General features: G+C 37.1%; 1 protein-coding gene across 1 annotated transcript in view; it reads left to right on the top strand.

The window, feature by feature from the left end:
• Positions 1-290: 290 nt before the first annotated feature.
• The window catches only part of LOC124789454 (lanC-like protein 2), a 126545-nt gene continuing 105144 nt past the window's right edge, over positions 291-21691 (top strand). Inside the window, exons 1-2 of the mRNA XM_047256816.1 lie at positions 291-437; positions 528-704. Coding sequence (XP_047112772.1) covers positions 351-437; positions 528-704 — 264 coding nt within the window. The 5' untranslated portion in view covers positions 291-350. The remainder of the gene's footprint in view (positions 438-527; positions 705-21691) is intronic.

The following is a 21691-nucleotide window of genomic DNA, read 5'->3' as shown; positions in this document are numbered from 1 at the left end:
AGAGTTTTTGGTGGGGGGATGTAGGTTACAGCTTGTTCTCTCTAGCAGAAAACCGCTGGTGCAGAAACATCGCGATACACAGTAATTATTCGGTTAGGGAGCAAACTTCTACAACACCTTCGTCTAAACATCCAAGTTAAATAAAATATTTATATATATATATATATATATATATATATATATATATATATATATATATATATATATATATATCAGCGGTAAAATGTTAGCTTTGTCTAGAGAAATGTTTTGTTCAATGTTGGTATTACGTTGCTATGGCAACGAATTATCGATTTAGTTCATTGAAAAGTGAGGTTCTTGTGTTGTGTTTGTTGTTGACAGTTTGTGCGATGGATGACGTACGTTATTATGAAAATCCGTATGAGGATTACGTTGCTCATAGGGAAACTACTACGAAAATTGTATTAAATGGGGAGGTGCATGTTTTGTCTTTTATGTGCATTTGTTCCTAACGTTACTCTCCCTTGAATAAAAAAAATAGTGGAAACAATTTTTGACTGTTTCAGATTCACCCCCAGTTACTCGACAAACTGCACTCGGCAACAAATTCTTTACTTGCCAAATTAGTGGCAAAGTTGGCTTCTGTCGACCAGAATGATTACTCCATTTATACTGGAACAACGGGGATAGCATTTTTATATTATCTGTTGAGTACAAAGCAGAGCAATCCAGAGTTTTTGAAGGTAAATTTGGTCCTGTGTGTGTGTGTGTGTGTGTGTGTGAGTGAGAGATTGAAGGGGGTGGGGGGGGGGGGGGGAGAGTGAGAAGGTAGAATGCTAACTGATGTGGATGTTACACAACCATTTCCTGCTTGTTACGTTAAACACAAGCGAAATATAGAGATTTAAATCAGTGTCAACAGTATCCTCCTTAATAGCAAACGAACACCCATATTTGCAGTTTACAAGTTTTTAGTATCTTGTTTTTATTTAATAGTATGAACAAATAATGAAAGCACTGACTTTGGCCATTGTTTGTTCCACACTTCGTGTTGCAATTGACTGCACATCGAAACATTACACCATTTTTCGCATTTCCCACGTTAGTGGCTAGTTAGACTGGTGCAAAACTTTTTATTTCATCAGTTTAAGTTTTGAGGAAAATAGCTACAAAACCTGTGATATTTTCTACGTTGATGCTTATAAGTGTCATTAGAAGTACAGTTAGGCCTTTTTGAGCGATAATTACACTTAGGTTGTTTACATGTAACATTAAATTGTTATCGTGAAGCTACTGGTATGGTGGGTTCATGAGCGCCCCAATTTTTTTTTTTTTTTTTTTTTTTTCCAAAATCGTGGAATATAATTACAGCCACGTAATATCGATGTCGTCTTAATAATTGCTAATATTTTAAGGTGAACTCAGTTCCATGTCCAGTTATCCAGACCATGATACCCATTATCATATTGAGAACTGAGATTTTGCGTACTGCTTTTGTTGTTAATTTCATGAACTTTTGCCAATTTTTATTGTTTTTTATGTTGTTAGTAATTGTAGAAAATATGGTGCAATGCTTTCCTTAAAACCAGACTGTGAAAATTTGAAAATTGGCGGCAGTTTGTAAATGAAAAAAAGTAAGTTGACATCTGCCTTATGAAAAAATTAAGAATTGATCATATAATATATTGCAGATTAATTTTATTTTAGTTAATTGTTAAATATAAAAATTGAGCACTTGCTCCCATCAGAAAATCATTGACAAATGTAGAAAGTGATTTGCAAACAGTAAAGTTTCATCACAAACAATCAGTTTTAAAAAATTAATGGCATGAAAACAATTGTGAATATTGAGAACACTTCCATTTTGCCATTAACATAAATGAATACAGCATTATACAAATGCAACAGAAATTGTAATATAAAACGAAGCTATAAAATGTACACTTATACTATACAGTATATTAACATAACAATGACAACATCTGTCATACCTGAATTAACTTGGTGCAATGACACACAAGGTTTTGTTTATGGTACTTGAACACTGTTTCGAAATTCAATACTATGTCAACACTATAGGGAATACTGTTTCAAAATTCAATACTATGTCAACACTGCGGAAGATACTGATAGTGCAGTCTGTGTTAAAGTTTATTTTGAATTATACGTGGCAAGACACTTTTTAAGATGCACATTAAAAATCACTTTTCTTCCACCAACTTTGAAGACTCTTTGTGTAGAGAGTAAGCACAGCCAGTTGCTGTGGTGATACCAACTTTACTTAGAATGTAGGGAATGGGACATCATTATCAGGCTAATAGAAGGATGGAGATGGCCCATGAGGATGACGATTAATCTTTATGGGTAATTCCATGTCAGTTCAAAGCAGGAAAGTGAAATTTTTCAACCTGACCATCTCAGATTTATATCAGATTTTGTGCATACAGTGATCCAGATAAGAGATGGAGAACGACCAATCTAGTTGTGAAGAAATATATAGGTCGGCAAAGTTTGGAGGTTGTGTGAAATTTGTATGCATCTGTCTCAACATATATGACTATAATCTGGTACTAATCAAGATATTGCAGTGAAACTTGGGTTACTGAAAAGCTATTGAGTAGAGCTTTATATTTATATATAACACAGTGGATTTCGAAGAATTTTTATGTTCAACGTCATTGACCTTAACCTTTGACCTTAAATATCTCAAAATGGGTTAATGGAAGTGTCAGATTCCACCCATCTGCTTTGACCTGTGACATAACTGTGTTATGTTGATGTGTCATTGAGGTGCAGTGTGTTAAAAATGGATTGTGTTTGCAATGGGCTTGTTGGAGTAATCAGTGACACATTCTAGTGTGTGGTATTTGTTTCTAAATTGTTTGTAAGTGATGTTGATGTGGTATTGACCTTAGTGCTGCGTGTTACTCGATGTGGGAGCTTGTTTTTTAGTTGCCTTGGCGGTGTCGTTAGTTATTGGCTACCAATTTAAGTTTGGTTTTGAACTTGTTAGTTCTACGTGTTTTTATGGTTTTAAATTTGTTATTTTTGGAGTTTTATTTGGTACTAACTGTAGATGTCACAACAAAGTTTACAAGTCACTGGTTGGTTGCTGCTATGGGCGAGAATATAGCCTATGCAGTTAAAGTCCTTCAGTTATATGCTTTCTTGGTGGAATATGTGAGGTATCAACAGTTTGTGTAAATTATGATAATGAACAGAGTATCTGCTTCTCAAACCAAGTACAAGCGTATGCGACAATGTTTTCAGTGGGTTTCAGTAATGGTTATTTTAGTTTTTGGGTGTGTGTTTGTGAGAATGGGAACGGGAGGGGGGGGAGCAGGTGGAAGTGCCTTGTATCATTTTCCATTGAGCTATATAGGTTGAACGTAATATTCCATTGCAGATTTTTTTTGTGTTTTTTGTTCTGTTTATTTTCGAGAATTTTGTGTTCATTATTTTTCTGTATTATTTGTTGTATAATGGTGCCATTCTTACTGTCCCCACCCCAAGACCCTCTACTTTACACCCAATTAGCTTCAGTTTATTGGTGAAGTGAAATTCTGTGCACTGTTAAATATTTTTGTGCATGGTAGTATATAGTGACTTCGGGATTGTTAATGACTTTGTGGTTGCCATATTGTATACACTGGGAATAAGTGTGTCCACCATCTTGATAACTTCATGGGTCAAAGCAGACGGGTGGAGTCACTGTATTGTCCTCATGCCCAAAAGTTTATTTTGTCAGCATCAGTACACATCAAAATACAGAAGGCAGCACATGAATATGAAACACAAACTATTAAAAAGTGCAATTCATAAGTAATGCAGTACAAAAATATGGTTCTATAATATTTTAGTGGTATTATGAACCATTTACAATGCAGCTTGACTGAAAAGCTAATAAAACAAGGTAAAATCTCAGTTCACGCGTGCCCAGTTAAATTGTTAATGTCCTATAGATATGATACAGGCAGACTGTATATCTGTTTTTACTGTACCTTTGTTAATAGGTATTACATAGTGAAGCTTCTGGGTATCTGGGATAGTCATTTATTCTTGAAATGCTATGTCACCTTGGCAATGCCTTCATTGTGATGGGATCTAGATGTATAGTAGAAGACCCATGAAGGAATATTTTCTTTGCACCATTGAAATAATTGTAGTGTCAAAATCTGGTTTTCATGAGGTCACCTGAGGCAATTGCGACCAATCTCTTTACAGTCCCCACAACCCCATCACAATTTCCTTTATAATGTGCTGTAGGCCCGTGGGGAGATGGGAAATGCCATTCTGCTATAACATCACAATCTTTGTCATGGTAACACAGATTCTTGGAAAAATTTTCTGTCCCTTTATATATATATATATATATATATATATATATATATAGGGCAGCATATCCATCAGAAAAGTAATAAATTATACTTTGGAGTTAGAAAGTGACATTTTAAGCAACTGATGAAACTGTGCCGAAAGAACACTCTCTCTCTCTCTCTCTCTCTCTCTCTCTCTCTCTCTCTCTCTCTCTGTCTCTGTCTCTGTCTCTCTGTATCATGCTGAAGCCATCAGATATTTCCATATATGATATATGAAACATGGTGTATTGCATTAGTAGTTGCGTCTCGGTGGTAAGCAACAAACGGATGAATTGTAAAGTGTGGATTGTTCTAATGAAATCCCTGAACTTCACCCTGAATGGTAAAGGAGTAATTCCCCACAAAACCTCAAACAACAAGAAATTCTCTTACTTTGAGCTCTTATTTAGTGATTTTAAAGAACTGTGACTGCTGCTGGGTGATACATGAGTATAGTAGGAGCTGTTGTAAACTTAGATGCAAACACCTCAATGTAATCATCTATGGATTTTGTTACAGTCTCTAGAACTACCCTGCCTGTTGTTATCCAACACTTATATGTAATTTCATCAATGCAGTTCATACCAAACAGATAATCAGTCAGTCTTGTCGTACTTGGATGAAGGGACATGAACCTAACAAGGGGATCTCACCATCGCGCACACACACACCCCCTCCCCCCTTCAGATTTTGTGGTAAGATGGCCCGTCAAAAACTGAAAACAGGAAGAAGGTGTCCTGAATTGTGAAAAAAAAATATCGAAACAATGAAAGGTCGAAGGAAAAGACGTTCAATATAGGGCAGCATTGAATAGCAATGGCGTCATGGTTAAGTGGTCATGGTGTTGGTCCATCATGTGGGCGACCCGTGTTCAACTCTCTCTTGTGTCCTTTATTTTTATCTATTTATTTATTTTATTTTTTTCCAGAACATTGTGAACTGTTTATCTGGCCATTGAAATGTTTCTCTGTCTGGAACCTTGCCAGTTGTCATACTAATCACTGCTTACAGAATGCAAGTCATGTGGTAAGAATATGTTACCGTCACAAGTAAACGTAATGAATAGTGAGAGCAGGCGAGATGCCACATAGACATCTCGCAGAAATAAAAACAACAAATAGATGAGTGTGAACTATGTTTATTTGTTTGCAGCTTAGGAGACAAATTATTATGTTTTCATCATTTCCTTGAGAATCATCATATTCAGATTAATGCGAACACCTAAATCGAACAAGGAGGCATAGCTCACTCACTTACCAGGCGTACAAATTAGGTGTGTTGGTAAGAGATTCCTACCGTATGACACATGTATTCTTACTAATGCCGTGTATGGCATACCGTATGTGTTTTCCGTTGGAGGATTTGGTTGACTTGTCACCTTGTCATCGAACATTTGCGGTTCCCATTCGAAAGCCAGTTCCTTTCAGCTGTGAATAAAGTAGTGGTGCAGAATCAAATGTCATTATAGCTCCATTCCTTATACCTTGCTGTTGCAAATGAACCCAGATTTGTATACAGTTGCCCTATATTGTACTTCCTATCATTTGAACATTCACTGTTTCTATTTAGCTTTTTTTTCCCCACAGCTCAGTACACCTTCTTCCTGTTTTCATGCTTGATCTGGGTTCATTTTTTGGCGGGCTATCAACTGAGCCACTTTACCATGAAATGTGAGGGGGTGCGATGGAAAGTTTCCCATGTAAGAAACATGCTGCAAATGCAAGATTGCTTGTAACGAATGCTCCAGTGCTTATATTATGGTAATGTGCATTCTTCACCCTTCTCTAGTTCTTTCACTTTACACCCTACAACCCTTAACTTAAAATTCTGGTGTGAGTCACACAAACAAACATGGGTGCCACTGATATTGGCAAGAACAGTGCTTTGGTCATGACTCACAAAATTTTGAGAATTCACTATTTATATATGCATATAATTCCTTAAGATTGTGCAACCCCAGCTGCTTCTGCTTATTTACTCTAATTCCATTTTCTTTCACAGACCTAGTCTTTTCTTCCTAGCATCACATGGCTCACATTATGATCACAGTATAAACCATGTACACAATAATAATAATAATAATAAAGATTTTATTGTCTTTAGGCCATTACAGCAATTGACAACGTGAAATGAAGGTACAATTTATAATACAGTGTGATAAGGTATTGACTACTGAAATATTTTAGCTTATATTACAATAAATGTATAGTGGGTCATCTGTTGGATTACTGCATTTTACAGTTGAAGAATTCATTGATATCATAGAACGGGTGGGCAATAAACCATTCATGCAGTCTTTCTTTGAATGTATGTTCAGGAAGATCCTGTATAGCATGTGGCAGCTTATTAAATAGTTTGTGCCCTGTGACTTCAGAGCTATTTATTGATTTTGATAATCTGTGTTAAGGCGTGTATATGTGTTTGATGCTTCTTGTGTTGTAACAATGTACATTTTCTCTATGTTTCACATCTTGTAGGTTCTTTGTTGTAAAGATTAAGACATTGTATGTATAGAGGTTTATTACTGTCATAATTTTTTGTTTAGTAAATAAGGGTTTGCAGTGAGCCTTATGTGAAGAATTTGTAATTATCCTAATGGCTTTCTTCTGCAATAATAGGATGTCATGTATATGACTACAGTTACCCCACAAGATAATGCCATAGGATATTATACTTTGGAAAAATGCAAAATAAGATGATCTGATGTATGTTTCAGGTACACAATTTCTGAGTTGTCTTAATAAATAAATTACTCTAGATAGCTTACTACTAACATAGTTTACATGTTGGCCCCAGCATAACTTTTCATCTAAACAAACTCCCAGGAATTTAACAGAACTAGGGTCATCAGATAGTGGCTTGTCTCTAAGAGTGAAGATTATCTGCTGAGTTTTATTTTCATTTCGCAGGAAACCATTTACTCTGAGCCAATATGCTGCGTGAGTGTATTTTCAGCACAGGTTTTAAGATCATTAAGATCGTTAACTGCTAGGAAGAAAAGTGGTATCATCTGCATACAATACAGTGGTGGATCTAATAAACAAGGGGAGGTCATTGATCATTATCCGAAACAGGAAGGGGCCCAGTACAGATCCCTGAGGCACACCTACTTTAACATTTTCTATGTTTGACATTTCCTTACCACCACACACTACCTGTTTACGTTTGTTGAGATAAGCTTTTAATAGTCTGAGACGGTTTCCTTTTGATACTGTAGAATTCTAGTTTCTCTAGTAGTGGCATGTGCTCAACACAGTCGAAGGCCTTGCTTAGGTCACAGAATGAGACCTGAGCAAAGCCTTTGTTCTATCACCTTGGAGAATGCGGGTACTATTGAAATAGGCCTGTAACTAGATGGAGAGTCTTTATCTCCCTTTTTGTATACTGGGATGATCCTGGACAGTTTTAACTCATCAGGAAAATATCCCTCAAGTAAGCACTTGTTTATGCAATGGGTTAAAGGTTACAGAATGCAATCACACACTTTTTTTAGCAGGTTGCATGATATGCCATATATATCTAAGCTATCAGATGATTTCAGTAGTTTTATGACCCCTTGTACAAATCTAGGTGATACTTCGGAGAAGGTTACCATGCTTGTATTTAGTGACTGTCTACCCCAATTTTGGGAGAGTAACTCTGGTGGACTAATGTCTGGTTTGATAATTGCGTTTCCTATTTCTTTCACTGAATTAATAAAAAACTCATTGAGTGTTTGTGGTGGGATATTAATTTTGTCTTTTTTAGTATCTCTGGCAGCACTGTTAATTACTTTCCAAGCAGTTTTGCATTTATTGGTGGAATTATGTATGCTGTTGGCATTGTAGGTTTTTTTGGCTTGCAGGATGGCTTTTTTGTATTCATTCCTGCATTCCACATAGGCTGATTTGGCATAGTCAGACTTCATACTATTGTAGATGTTGTACAGTAACAAAACTTGTTTCTTTAGATCTGTCAGCTGTTTAGTGTACCATATATTTTGTCTGTTTCGAGATCTGGATTTGTGGGTGCTGTCCATTATTTTGATTTTCTTTATGGAAATACTATGGTTAAATAGGGTCAAGAATGCATTAAAAAATCTATCAAATATTATTTTGGCTGGCAGGTCATTACTTGATGTGTAATGTCCATCGACACTACAATGGCCAAACCAGTCTCTGTCAGCAAGGGAATTATGAAATGTGTTAATTTTATCCTCAGTTACGGGTCTGATAATCACAACTGTTGGGACAGGTCTGTTTGCATTGCTCCTATTGAGGGAATTTTACTTGTATAATTTAGAGATACGGAGTCATGGTCAGAGAATGGGAACACTACAACTTCGCATGTGTTTTCAGTGGTCTTGAAGTTTACAAAGATGTTATCTAAACATGCTTTGTTTCTTGTGGGCCTGTTATTGACATGATGTAAATTGTTTTGTCTTAGTAAGTTTTCCAGTTCTGCAACACTACATTTAGTAACATCAAAATCAGCATTCAAATCACCTCCTATTGCAATATCATAGTGTAGCCATTTAATATTACTTAATTCACTCAGTAGCATGTCCATTTTTTCTAAAAATATGTTAATACATCCCTTTGGTGATCTGTACATGGATACTGCTATTAGCTTATGACTATTAATGATTATACCCATAACTTCAAAGTACTGTTCATCACACAAGGGATTTAGGTCTAGTTTGGTTATTGTACAATTGAGTGACTGGTTGGAATAAATTGCCACACCACCTCTAATGTGCTCTTTCCTACAGTAGCTATTTACTATACTAAAATTGTCAAATTTGGTAACTGCAAGTTCATTCTCATTCGCCCAGTGTTCACTCAGACAAAAAATATCAAACTGGTTATCAAGATCAAACTCATTTATGGTAAGTTCTTTATCTTTCAGTCCTTGAATGTTAGGGTAACATATTTTAAGATCCACACTCTTATTGCTTACACAATGAAGACTATGGTGATTGGTTTTCAAACCTTTTAGAGAGCTTATCTTTTGGATTTCTGCCTCTTGTTGCCTTTTACTAAAAAATTGTTCACTTGGAGTGGCAGCACATCTACTATTGTATGCCTACTCTTCCCTCCTTGTGATGGTATTGTAGATGAGGCTGCTACTACAGGAATTGATGGAACTGCTGTTATGGTGTGTGGAGGCACTGTTGTGGCATTTGGTGAGTGAGGAGATAATGTGGTTGTTTCTTCTTCTGCTGCTGTTGAATCTTGTTGATGAAGTGTGATAGGTACTGCTGCTGCTGCTGTTGGCATTGTTGTGGCAACTGGTGACAGTGAAGATTTGGATGTTGCTTGATCTTCTGCTGCTGTTGAATCCTGTAGGTGAAGTGTGGTAGGTACTGCTGCTGCAGTGTTTATGTGTGTAGGTACAATTGCTGCTTCCACCTCTACTGCTGCTATAGAAGTAACCATTTCTTCAGGCTCTGCTTGCATCAAGCAAGGAACTGGAAGAGCAGCAATTACTTCTTGGTTGTCAGATGCTTTCAGTATCATGCTGATGTTTTGGCACAGAATCTTCTTGCCTCTGTTATTAAGGTGCATGCCATGTCTCGTGTAACAGTCTCTTTGCAAGGAGTCCATACTTATAAAATATGCATTTTGGTAGGCCCTGCAAATCTTTGAGTATTGCCTGTTTGCTTTTATGATTTCCACGTTTGCACATGACCATTCCGAAAGGTCATGCCTATGTGGAATTCCAACTACAAAAACTGATTTCTCTTCTGTTGAATTTAGTATTGCCTTAAGGTTTCGTGTTGCACTGTGGAGATCGTTTTTATATACATTATTGGCTCCAGCTATGATGACATTTTCAGTTTCTATGTTTCTAATGAGTTCTTGGATGGGTGCACCTGGTTTGACAATACTAGTTGCTTGTATGCAATCACTGTAACATAGTATTTTTGCAATTTCACGTCCATGGCTATCAGAGAATATTTTCACTTTGAGTTTGTCTTCACGTTTATTGCCGAAGTTTCTGCTCATGTGCTTGTCACTATATAGATTCGGTGTGTTGTCGTCACAGTTTTCCATGGATTCCACATTTATATCTGAATCTAGTGCGTGAAAACTGTTTTTTGTTACCACAGGAATTCTACAGTCGCTGGGTTTCACACGACCAACCCTTTTTGGCCTAGTAAACATTTGTTGCCTTGTTTCTGCCTTTAGGCCTATATCCACTTCAGAGCACTCGTTTATTGTAGGTGGGACACTGAAACTGCTTTTATTGCCGCAGTTCGTTCCATTCATTGTATTTATCACCTTTTCGCTTCTTTCTTCCGTGATCATGCTAGTCCTGTGCTCCCAGTTCCGTGTTTTACTTGCTTTGGCGATCGGGATATTGCGCACCTTTTTCAGTCCGGCGTTTCCATTTTCTAAATGCGCAATGTCCGCCTTAGTACATCTACAATTAATTGCAGGCTTGATACACATTCATTTAGCTTCACTATTTCACTGTTATAATTTCCGTATGTTTCATTTTTCACGGCACAACTATAACTTTTGTTCACTTTCTCACTATAAAAAGCTGTACTGGACGCCATGTTTCACAGTAGCAGTTTTCTCACACACTGTATTACCTGGATTTGGATATGTTGTGCTATTAACTGTTTTGCTCTTTGAGCCATGTAATCCAAAGTGGAAAATTCTTTCATGGTTTTTCTTATGCTCCAGCACTTTGGAAGTACTGTCTAAATTTGTATTTTGTCACATGTAGTCCAACCTTTTTCAATTTTTGGTTTAGGTACGTTCTCTCACTCTGAAGCATCTTTTTCTTCAAAGGAGATTCACCTAAATACTGATGGCTGGTACTTGAAGAGCCAAGTACCAGATGCAGTACTGTTTCATATTCACTTAATTTTTATCTGGAAGTACTTAGCATAGCTGAAGCAACACCTGCAGGAATTGATGGGTTTTGCAATATTTGCTTCCTACATTTGCTGCAAATTTTTCCACCTATCAATACATTAGAACACTTTTTTACCTTTCGTTCCTGAACATTCCTCGATTTCCTCTGTATTCTTGTATGACCTTCTTCTTTAAATGTATTGCAACAATACAGTTTTGACTTGAAACACCTTTTTTACAAACTCCTACTAAATACTGGAGCAACTGTACACTGCAGATTGAATACACCCACGACTTCAAGCTGATGATGATTGGTTGAAACAAAAGTCTCCCTGATTGGCTGTTCACAGCAAGAATGTTCACCAATTGGTCAGAATATATTGCTGCTTACTGCATTTTCTAGTCTAGTGATGTAGATGAATTAAATTTTTGGGCATGATGCTTTTGGTGTATCATCTTGGTATTTTCTGTATGTATAGTAACACATTTGAGTAGTACTGTATATATTTTTCAAAAAAATTGAAGATGGCATGTTCGGAGCTACACGAGGTCAAAGATTAAGGTCAGTGGCCGTGAACATGAAGATTCATAGAAACCCGTCGTGTTTCAGATCAGCATAAAGTTCTACTCATTAGGTTTTCAAGTATACAAGTTTCATTGCTTTTTCTGGGTTAGAACCAGAATTACAGTCATTTATGTTGGGACAGATGCTTGTAAATTTCACAAATTTCCTAACTTTGCAGACCTATAACTTTCTTCACAGTTGTCATATACTTCTGCAAACTGGTAGTTTTCAATGAGTACTGCATTGACTTAGCATGAAATTATCCCCTGTAACATCATCTTTTCACCATTCACTTTCTCAACAATTCCCAAATACCAAAAAGAGTAGTACGCACTTGAAACATAGCAGTTGGCTTGCACAGAACATTCTAGCATTAGCAGCGGAAGTGCAGAGAAATTGTGCACAGTGTTAAAATCACTATCGCAGCTTATCATTTTTGCTCCAATCTCGGTTGGCAACAGTGGTATAATGTTGTACATAGATCATGTTCCAGGAACTGTTTTTGCACTCGCAAAGTGGGGAAAAATAAATTTTCTAACTTGTATCATTGCATCTTTTGAAACAGAGAGAACTGAAATTCCTTGCGGGTTCTCCTGGCAGAGTTCAAATACCTGTGATGCTGTAAGCATTTGATCTTTATTGGGTCTTTGCAATCTTCTTTTTGTCACAAGTCTTTTAACAGTACCCACAATACCACTGCAGGGGGATTTTCCATGGCGGGTTGCAAAAAGAAAAAGAAACCAACACCACCTGCATGTTACATTGAAATTCTTTTCTTTGTAACATTTTTGAAATTCTTACAATGTTTGTAATATGCAACACATTCATCATTGATATATTCAGCAGAAGCAAGTGGAATTCCAGGAAGTTCAACTTTAAAAAAGTTCAGTATACACTTCTGAGTCTGGTACATCTGGGACACATCATCTCTGTGCTTCATCCTGAACAAGAAAATTGAGATTTTCACTGAAATTCATCAACATTAGCACTGATCCTTCATTGACTGTTTCCTTCTTCATTTTCAGACAATCAGATGTGATTGAGAAATAAGAGTTTAGAGTAAGTTTTTGAATTTTCTTAATTAGAGTGTCACAACATTTTGATAGGGTGGTTATTTGAACACTTAGTCATTATAACAGCTGATACTCATTTACTATACTGAACTATTTCACCAGGATCATAGTCTTCTATTTCATTTTATAAGTGTGTTTGAAATAAAGAACTAGTGGGGCATTTATCATACAGACAGAGCATACAAGCTCAGTTCATTATGTCACATCGTTATTTTAATTAGATATTGGTACATTTGTGTAATAGAATTTAGATTTAGAAGAAATTTAAAATTTTGGTGGTAAGTGCAGATACATACGGTATGTGTTCCTGATGATCATGTGAGTATACACTGTTTCGGTCGAAAAGAAGCAAATTTTGAAAATCCTACTTTGTATTCAGGATACTTCTTTTTATAAAGAGAATATATTTTAAATAAATTACTTAATATAATACGCTTGTTCATATATATTTTTGCTAGTGCTCACTTTGTCTTTTTCCCCAATCATTATTCTTGAATTTTCACCTTCTAATTAAAAGCTCTATGTCTTTTTTTTCCACTGTTTCTCCTCATTCCAATGTCCGGGAGGGGAACACATTGAGAGTAGACATATTTGAAAGGAAGGAAAGATAAGGATTGGAACATGAAATGTGAGTACACTAATGCAAGCAGGAAAGCTAGAGAATGCAAAACAGGAGATGAAAAGGAACAGATTAGATGTCCTCGGTTTGTGTGAAATGAGATGGGGAGAGAATAGGAGATAGAACGTGGAGATTATAAGTCTTTTACTCAGGGGAAATCAAGAGTGGTGAAAATGGAGTAGGAATATTGATAGGGTGAAAGCTGAAAAATAAGGTAATGAAGGTACAATATATTGATGGAAGACTGATGATGACACGACTGAAGGGTAGTTCAAAAGATTTGGTGTTAATACAGGTATATATGCCAACCAGCCAGCATAGAGATGAGGAAGTAGAAGAATATTATGAGAAAATACAAGAACGCATCGAGAAAGAAAATAGAAATGCCTGCGTTATCGTCATGGGGTCTGTAATGCAGTGGTGGCTGAAGGAAGAGATGAAGATACAGTAGGAAAATTTGGATTAGGAATAAGAAATGAGAGAAGTGAACTACTAATTAGTTTCTGTAAAGAAAATTCATACACGTGGATATCAAACTTGAATAGGGAAAGACATCAGTTGGACAACATCCTAATACAAAAAAGTTTTAGGAACTGTTTGAAGAATGCCAAAGCTTATCCAGGAGCATATATAAATTCAGACGACAACCTAATAGTGGGAGAAATACAAGTGAAGTTGGAAAAAGTCTGGAGAGGTAAAGCAAAGGAAAGGTTAAACGTAGAAAGACTCAAAGAGGCAGGAAAGGCATCAGATTTGGAGAACAGATTTATGGAAAAATGGGAAAGAGGAAGAGCTGATGAAAGTGTTAATGAGAAATTGATAAAAATGAGGGAAGGACTCGTGGACTCTGCCAAATAATTACTAGAAATTAGAGTTTCCCAAAGTACCAGGAAAGAGTGGATAACAGAAATCATGTTGTAAAAGATGGAAGAGTGGAGAAAGTGGAAAAATGTAGAAGCCGAAAAGGCAAAAAGAGGTACAGGAGACTGAATAATTAATTAAGAAGAGAAACTGCAGAAGTAAGGGAAAATGGATGAAATAGAAATATGACAAAACAGAGAAAATGGAGAAAGAGGGAAAGTATGAAGTGATGTATAGACTGGCTAGTGAGAGTGTTTTTGAACGTAAAAGAAAGAACAACAACATAGAAATAGAAAGAGGGGATGGTACTCTGCAGAAGAATCACAGGAGGTTTTGAACAGATGGCAAGAATATATCGAATGTCTGTATAAGGTGGATGAAATACAAAGTGAAATTAAGACTGAGAAGGAGCAATACATGCTGAAAGATGGAAAGGGATTCACCACCTTGGAAGCAGAAGTAGGAAAGACGCTGAAGGAGATGAAGAATAGGAAGGCATGTGGAATTGATGATTTGCCAGCAGAACTGTTGAAGAGTCTGGGAAACAAGTCAAGAAAAAAAATTGTCTACCTCTGTTAACGAGATATATGACAAAGAGGAATGGCCTGAGGACTTCCTTGCAACAGTTATGATACCAATAGAGAAAAAGAGAAACACTAAAAAATGTTATGAGCATAGGTCCATCAGTCTAATTTCTCATGCAGCTTAAGTCGTGCTGAGAGTGTTGAATAGAAGGCTAAATGGCAAGCTGGATAGAGGGATTGCAGAGGAGCAGTTCCGATTTAGAACAGGAAAAGGAACAAGAGATGCTATTGGCCTGTTGACAACTACAGGGAAAGATATATGGATAAAGGTAGAGAAATCTTTGCTGTTTTTATAGATTTAGAAAAGGCTTTTGACAGAGTTCAGCGGAACAAGCTGATGGATGTTTTGAAGAGGAAAGGAGTAGATTGGAAAGGGAGACAACTGATACAGAATCTATATTTACACCAGAAAGTAATGATAAGGATTGGAAATGAAAGGTCAGAAGGAAGCAGCATTGGACAAGATTGTAGATAAGGTTTTTGCCTTTCCCCACTGTTGTGTAACACATACCTTGAAGAGATTTTTGGAAAGGCTTAGATGGGAAAAGAGGATTATGTATTGTTGGAAAGAGAATATAATGTTTAAGATTTGCTGATGACATGGTATTAGTGGCAGAAAGTGAGCAGACAGTGAATAACATGCTGAAAGATCTGAATGAAGCTTGTGTGGAATATGGGATGCAAATAAACACAGCAGAAACAAAGAGTATGGTCATCAGTACAAGACGCAGACTGTCCGATATTAAAATAGGACAATCTACCATTAGCCAAGTAAGTGCATTTAAATATCTTGGAAGCACAGTAACTGAAGACTTGAGATGTCTCCAGGAGGTGAAAACTCAAAGGGTTGGTGAGAGAAGATGTCTGCTGAAGTTTGGAAGAGAAAGGAAAAAGAATTGGTTGGGACATTCATTGAGAAGGGAGTGCTTACTAGCAGACGCTTTCGAAGGACTGGTTTGTGGGAGAAGACTGAGAGGAGGAGGAAGAAGAAGAAGAAGAAGAAGATACAAGATGATAGACGACATAAAGGGAAGAGGAAATTGTGCAGACCTGAAGAGGACGGCAGAAGACCGGACAGCCTGGAGAACCACTATGTGAAAACCTGCCTTTTATCAGAACACTGATGATGATGATGATGATGACGATGACGTATCTTGTGGTAACATCTTTCCTCATTTTTGCTCAGGCATTGATAAAGTACCCTTCTCAATTACAAGAGCTCGTGATTGTCATACCCCATATTCAGAAATTTGAAATGTGGACCAGGTTTGTGCCACAAGTTAGTAATTGAATTTTTTCGCAATTATTTGCAGTTCAGTTTTCTGTTTTATTTTATCCATGAGTTCATTGTAATGTTTCACCTTGTCTTCAAGTATTGTTAAGACTGTCAGGGTTATTATTTGCATCAGTGTCCAGCTCAACTTAATATACATGTGCAGTTTTAGTTTTTAATACTCCAGTTGCTGATCCCAATTTAAGTTTTGCTGCTGCATACTGATTGTGCCGAGCAACTGAATGCAGCTTTGCAGGAGATATTCCGAGGCTAGTTAAGCCAGTCTTGAGCACAGCTTTTTCAGGAGTCTGCACCTTCACATTACTAACATTATATCACCTAAGGATGAGTTTTCATGTTCTAGTTTTTCATTGATGAGTTTCGTACGGGGTGGGCACATTTTTTCCCCAGGAACAATGCTAATTCATCTAATTTTGAGGTTCTTTTCCTTTCCCAAACTAACTTCACGCAATCCAGATGAAACAATTTGTGTATGGCGCTTAAAGGAATCACAGCAAATTTTCCGCACTTACATTTGTACTTCTTGACTCTAGCAACAAAAACTGCAGCAGAGGTTAACAACCACGGAACAATCATTATAATATGTTAATAACAGTAAAGAAATCGTAATCTACATTAACATTTATAATCTGCAAACCACCATGAGGTGCAAGGTAGGGGGTATGTTCCATCGCACCAGTTATTAGGGTTTCATCCTGTTCCATTCACGTACGTAGCACAGGAAAAATGATTGTTTGAATGCCTGTGTGCATGCAGTAATTTTTCTTAATCTGATCCTCACAATACCTATGTGAGCGATTGTAGGGGGTTGTAGTATGAGGGTTGACTGAGAAGTAATGCCTCCACCTTTGTAACTTGTAAACAATTGGCAGCATTGGTGTGTGGCAGGTACTGGCATGTTCCGTAGCCTCTTCTCTACAGCTCCAGTTGGCGGGAAGCCTTAGCATTGAACGGTTGTGTTGTTACAGTGTAAAGTATGGAACCCTGTGGAGACAGTCGGTCAGTGCGATTTAAGCAACGTGCAGTCATTGGATTCTTGACAGCAAAAGGTGTCACCCCAAAGGAGATTCATCAGAGAACGAAACCATTTTATGGTGATTGTGTTGATGTGAGTACTGCGCATTAGTGGGAGAGTAAGTTTAAAGATGTTGAGGTGGGAACAACTGACCTGCATGACAAACAAAGAGTTGGACATCCTGTGACAGCAACCACCGAGTTTCACAAGCAGAATGTTGACAAATTGATTCAGGACGATCGTCTTATCACTCAGAGAGAAATTGCTAGCACAGTTGGCATTTCACAAGAACGTATGGGTCACATTATTACTTTGCTTTTCTATCAGAAGATCTGTGCACAATGGGCACCCTGGATGCTGACTCCTGAAATGAAAGTGCACAGACTTGAAATTTGCCAGGAACTCCTCTCGTGTTTCAAGAATGAAGGTGACGCCTTTCTACATTCAATTGTGACAGGAGACGAAATGTGGGTACACAATTAACACCTGAAAACGAAACGTCAGTGTATGGAATATCGACACAAAGACTCACCCCAGAAAAAGAAATTGCTCAGCTGGAAAAATCATGGCCACAGTATTCTGGGGTGCAGAGGTGTTATCCATGTTGATTTCCTTGATCGTGAAACAATAATAAATTCAGAGCGTTACATCACCACTCTGCGAACTCTGAAACGACGACTAACAAGGGTCCAAAAGGAAAAGGGAAATGTTTTCCTGCAGCATGACAATGCCAAACCACACATTTCACATGCCACCGCAGCAGAACTCCAGAGACTGAATCTCAGCACCGTTTGGCATCCTCCATACAGTCCAGATTTAGCAGCGTCTGATTTCCATCTGTTTCCAATAATGAAAGACGGTCTGCAGGGCCATCATTATGCTTCTGATGAAAACTTTAAGCGAACTGTGAGACTGTGGTTGCAGAAACAGTGTGTCGATTTCTTCCGTGACGGCATCAGAAAACTTGTTCGTCATTGGCAGAAATGTATCCAATTGGCTGGTGATTATGTGGAAAAGTGAATATTGGTAATTAAAGATCACATTGTACGGATTATTTCTGCATTTGATTTATTAAAATATTCCCATCCAAACCCAATTAACGAAGGTTGACACATTACTTTTCATTCTACCCTCGTATATCCCTAGAGTAATCATTTAAAAACATTTCTTGAAAATTTTTAATAGACTTTCTCGGGATAGTTTACGTCGATCTACAAGAGTCTGCCAGTTCAGTTCCTTCAGTATCTCTCTGACATTCTCCCACAGATCAAACAAACTTGTGACAATTTGAGCTGCCCTTTCTTGTATATGTTCAGTATCCCACACACCTGAACAATATTATAGAACTGGTCGCACAACTGATTTGATTTGTAAGCAATCTCTTTTGTACACTGATTGCACTTCCCAAGAATTCTACCAATAAACTGAAATCTACCACCTCCTTCACCCACAACTGAACCTATGTCATCATTCAATTTCACATTCCTACAAAATGTTACACCCAGATATTTGTATGAGGTTGATCAATACTAACAGTGACTCATTCGTATTATAGTCATAGGATGTTAGGGTATTTTGTTTCGTGAAGTGCAAAATTTTCCATTTCTGAACTTTTAAAGCAAGCTGCTAATCTCTGCACCACGTTGAAATGTCATCAATATCAAACTGAATATTTATGCAGCTTCTCTCAGATAGTGCTTCATTATAGATAACCGCATTATCTGTAAAAAGCCTGATTTCCTGCAAGATCATTAATGTACATTTCCTGCAGGATCATTAATGTACAACATGAATAACAAGGCTCCCAACAAGCTTCCCTAGGGCACACCTGAAGTTACTTCTTCGTTTGATGATGACTCTCCACCCAAGAGTCCTCAATCCAGATTTCAGTTTATACCACATATGACTGTACTTTCGGCAATAAGCATAGGTGTGGTACTGAGTCAGATGTTTTTCGGAAATCAAGTAATATTGCATCTACTTTATTGCCTTGGTCCAAATCTTTCAATATTTCACCTGAGAAAATTACAAATTGGGTTTCATATGATCAGTGTTTTCAAAATACATGCTGGTTGGCATTGAGGAGGTAAATCTGTTCAGGATACCTCATTATATTTGAGCTCAGAATATGTTCTAAGATTCTACAGCCAATTGCTGTCAAGTGTATTGGACGGAAGTTTTGTGAGTCACTTCTACTACCCTTTCTGTAGACAGATGTGACCTGTGCCTTTTTCCAAGAACTGGGCACTTCCTTTTTGCAAGAACTGGGCACTTCTTTTTGTTGGGTGATCTACAATAGAGTATAGTTTGAAGAGGGGCTAACTCAGTGGCAGATTCAGTATAGAATCTGACAGGGATTCCATCAGGCCCTGGAGGAGCATTCTTCAGTTTTAATGATTTCAGCTGTTTCTCGACACCACTGTCACTAATACTTATTTCATTCATCTTTTCAATGGTATGAGGATTCAATTGGGGCAATTCTCCTGGGTTTTCCTTTGTAAAGGAACGTTTGAAAATGGAGTTAAGCATTTCAGCTTTTGATTTGCTACCCTCAGTTTCAGTTCCCGTCTCATTCGCTACGGACTGGACCTAACTAGGTGTCACTAACAGCCATTACATACAACCAGAATTTCTTTGGGTTCTGGGAAAGATCACTTGACAATATTCCGCTACGGTAGTCATTGAAGGCATCACGCATTGCTCTCTTGACAGCCAAACGTGTTTCATTAAGCATCTCTCTCTGTATGGTACTATTTTTTTGTTTTACACCTATTATGCAGTAATCTCTGTTTCTTTAGAAGCATCTTTACAGTGAGTGTATACCATGGAGATTCCATCACATTATAAACTATTCTGCTGGGTACATATCCACCCAGTGCATGGTCAACTATTCTTGTAAACATGAGCCAGAGTTCCTCTACATGCTTCGTGCTGAAAGTTTGAAGTTCCTCATTGAGATATGACACTACTGATTTTTTCTCTAGTTTACTGAACGTACATATATTTCTGCTTGTTTTAGTTGTTATTTGTACTTTGGTAATCTTTGTTGCTACAACCGTGTCATGAGCACTGATACTAATTTCGATGTTGGCATCCTCAAAGATATCAGGTCTGTTTGTTGCCAACAACATAATGTTACATAATTCAGCAGTAGTATACGTAAGAACAGTTACCTGCATGTAACTGCACTTTTTTCCAATATGTTTCTGGGAAAGGGGAGACACTGCGACATTTTCCTGCTTAATGTTTAGCAAAACCAGTCTGTAAAGAAGCTTCAGTTACTTGCAGCACAACTATTGATATTATTAAGGGAGTTTGATTATGAATATGTACCAACTGGTAAATTAAGAAATGTGGCAGGCATTACAATGCTAGCATTTTTTTCGTAAATACTGTTTCCTGCACTAAATATTTGCAATTAAATATTGCCATAATATATTTTAATTGACCATAATAACTTACTAAACCATAAATCCAGACAAGTTGTTTATGGAGAAAGCAACATAACAATTTTTTATTTGCACAGGATAACAAAATCATTACTTGTTATTTTTTATGACATTGCATCAGTCGGCTCATTGAATTCAAAGAATAGTTTGAATACCCTCAAATACCTGCCTTATTGCAATGATATTTTAATAGCCCAGGAGTCAGTGTCCTTTTCAGTTTGTACAATATACCAGAAAACTTTTCATGATGTACTGAGCACATTACCATTTTGACTGATTATGTACAGATGGTAACAGTTGCTGTCTTCCTGATGGCTGGCAATCCTGCATGTGTGTAACATATAGTTCTGTTGACTTGTATTTATAAGCAACAACCATTTGTTCTGATTCTGAAACTCATTGATACAGATATCATGCTTCTCATTTCCAACCACCTTCTAGGACATTAAACAACCATTTAAAAAACCATGGATCACTAGGGATTAAATTAACTTGTGAAAGCAAAAGCGATATGTATCTGTTGGCAAGAACATGTAGAAATCATACAGTAGTTGCACACTACAAAAACTACTCAAAATTACTAAGAAATATTATTTAAAAATCAAGGAACATGCACATGTCAGAAATCAGTCAATTCCAGCAACAGACTTAAGGCTATATTGAATGTAATGAAACAAGAGGCAGGACAACAGCTACAGAACACAGTAACATCACTGTTGAATTGAATGGAAGGGCAATAAACAATGATCCATAGGTATCAAATATATTGAATAATCATTTCTTTAACATAGGAGAAATAATAGGGACAAACAGTGCAATCATAGCAGTATGTTGAAAAGAAACTCTCATAAATTTCAATCGTATGAATATATCACCAACTTCTCCTTTTTGAAATTTAGAAAATTACACATGCTAGCAAAAATAAAAGCTCATCTGGTTTTGATGGTGTTTCGAGTGGGGTGCTAAAGATTTGTTCCCATATAATAGACCCGGACTTACCTGAAATATGAATTGCTTCACTAACTCGAGTGTCAGTCCATGTGAAATCAGATGATAGTCTAGTT

Source organism: Schistocerca piceifrons, chromosome 3 (genome assembly GCF_021461385.2).
Source record: "Schistocerca piceifrons isolate TAMUIC-IGC-003096 chromosome 3, iqSchPice1.1, whole genome shotgun sequence".
NCBI classification, from domain to species: Eukaryota; Metazoa; Arthropoda; class Insecta; order Orthoptera; family Acrididae; genus Schistocerca; species Schistocerca piceifrons.
The sequence above is the reverse complement of the archived record's forward strand: the minus strand, read 5'-3'. Positions and strand labels throughout refer to the sequence as shown.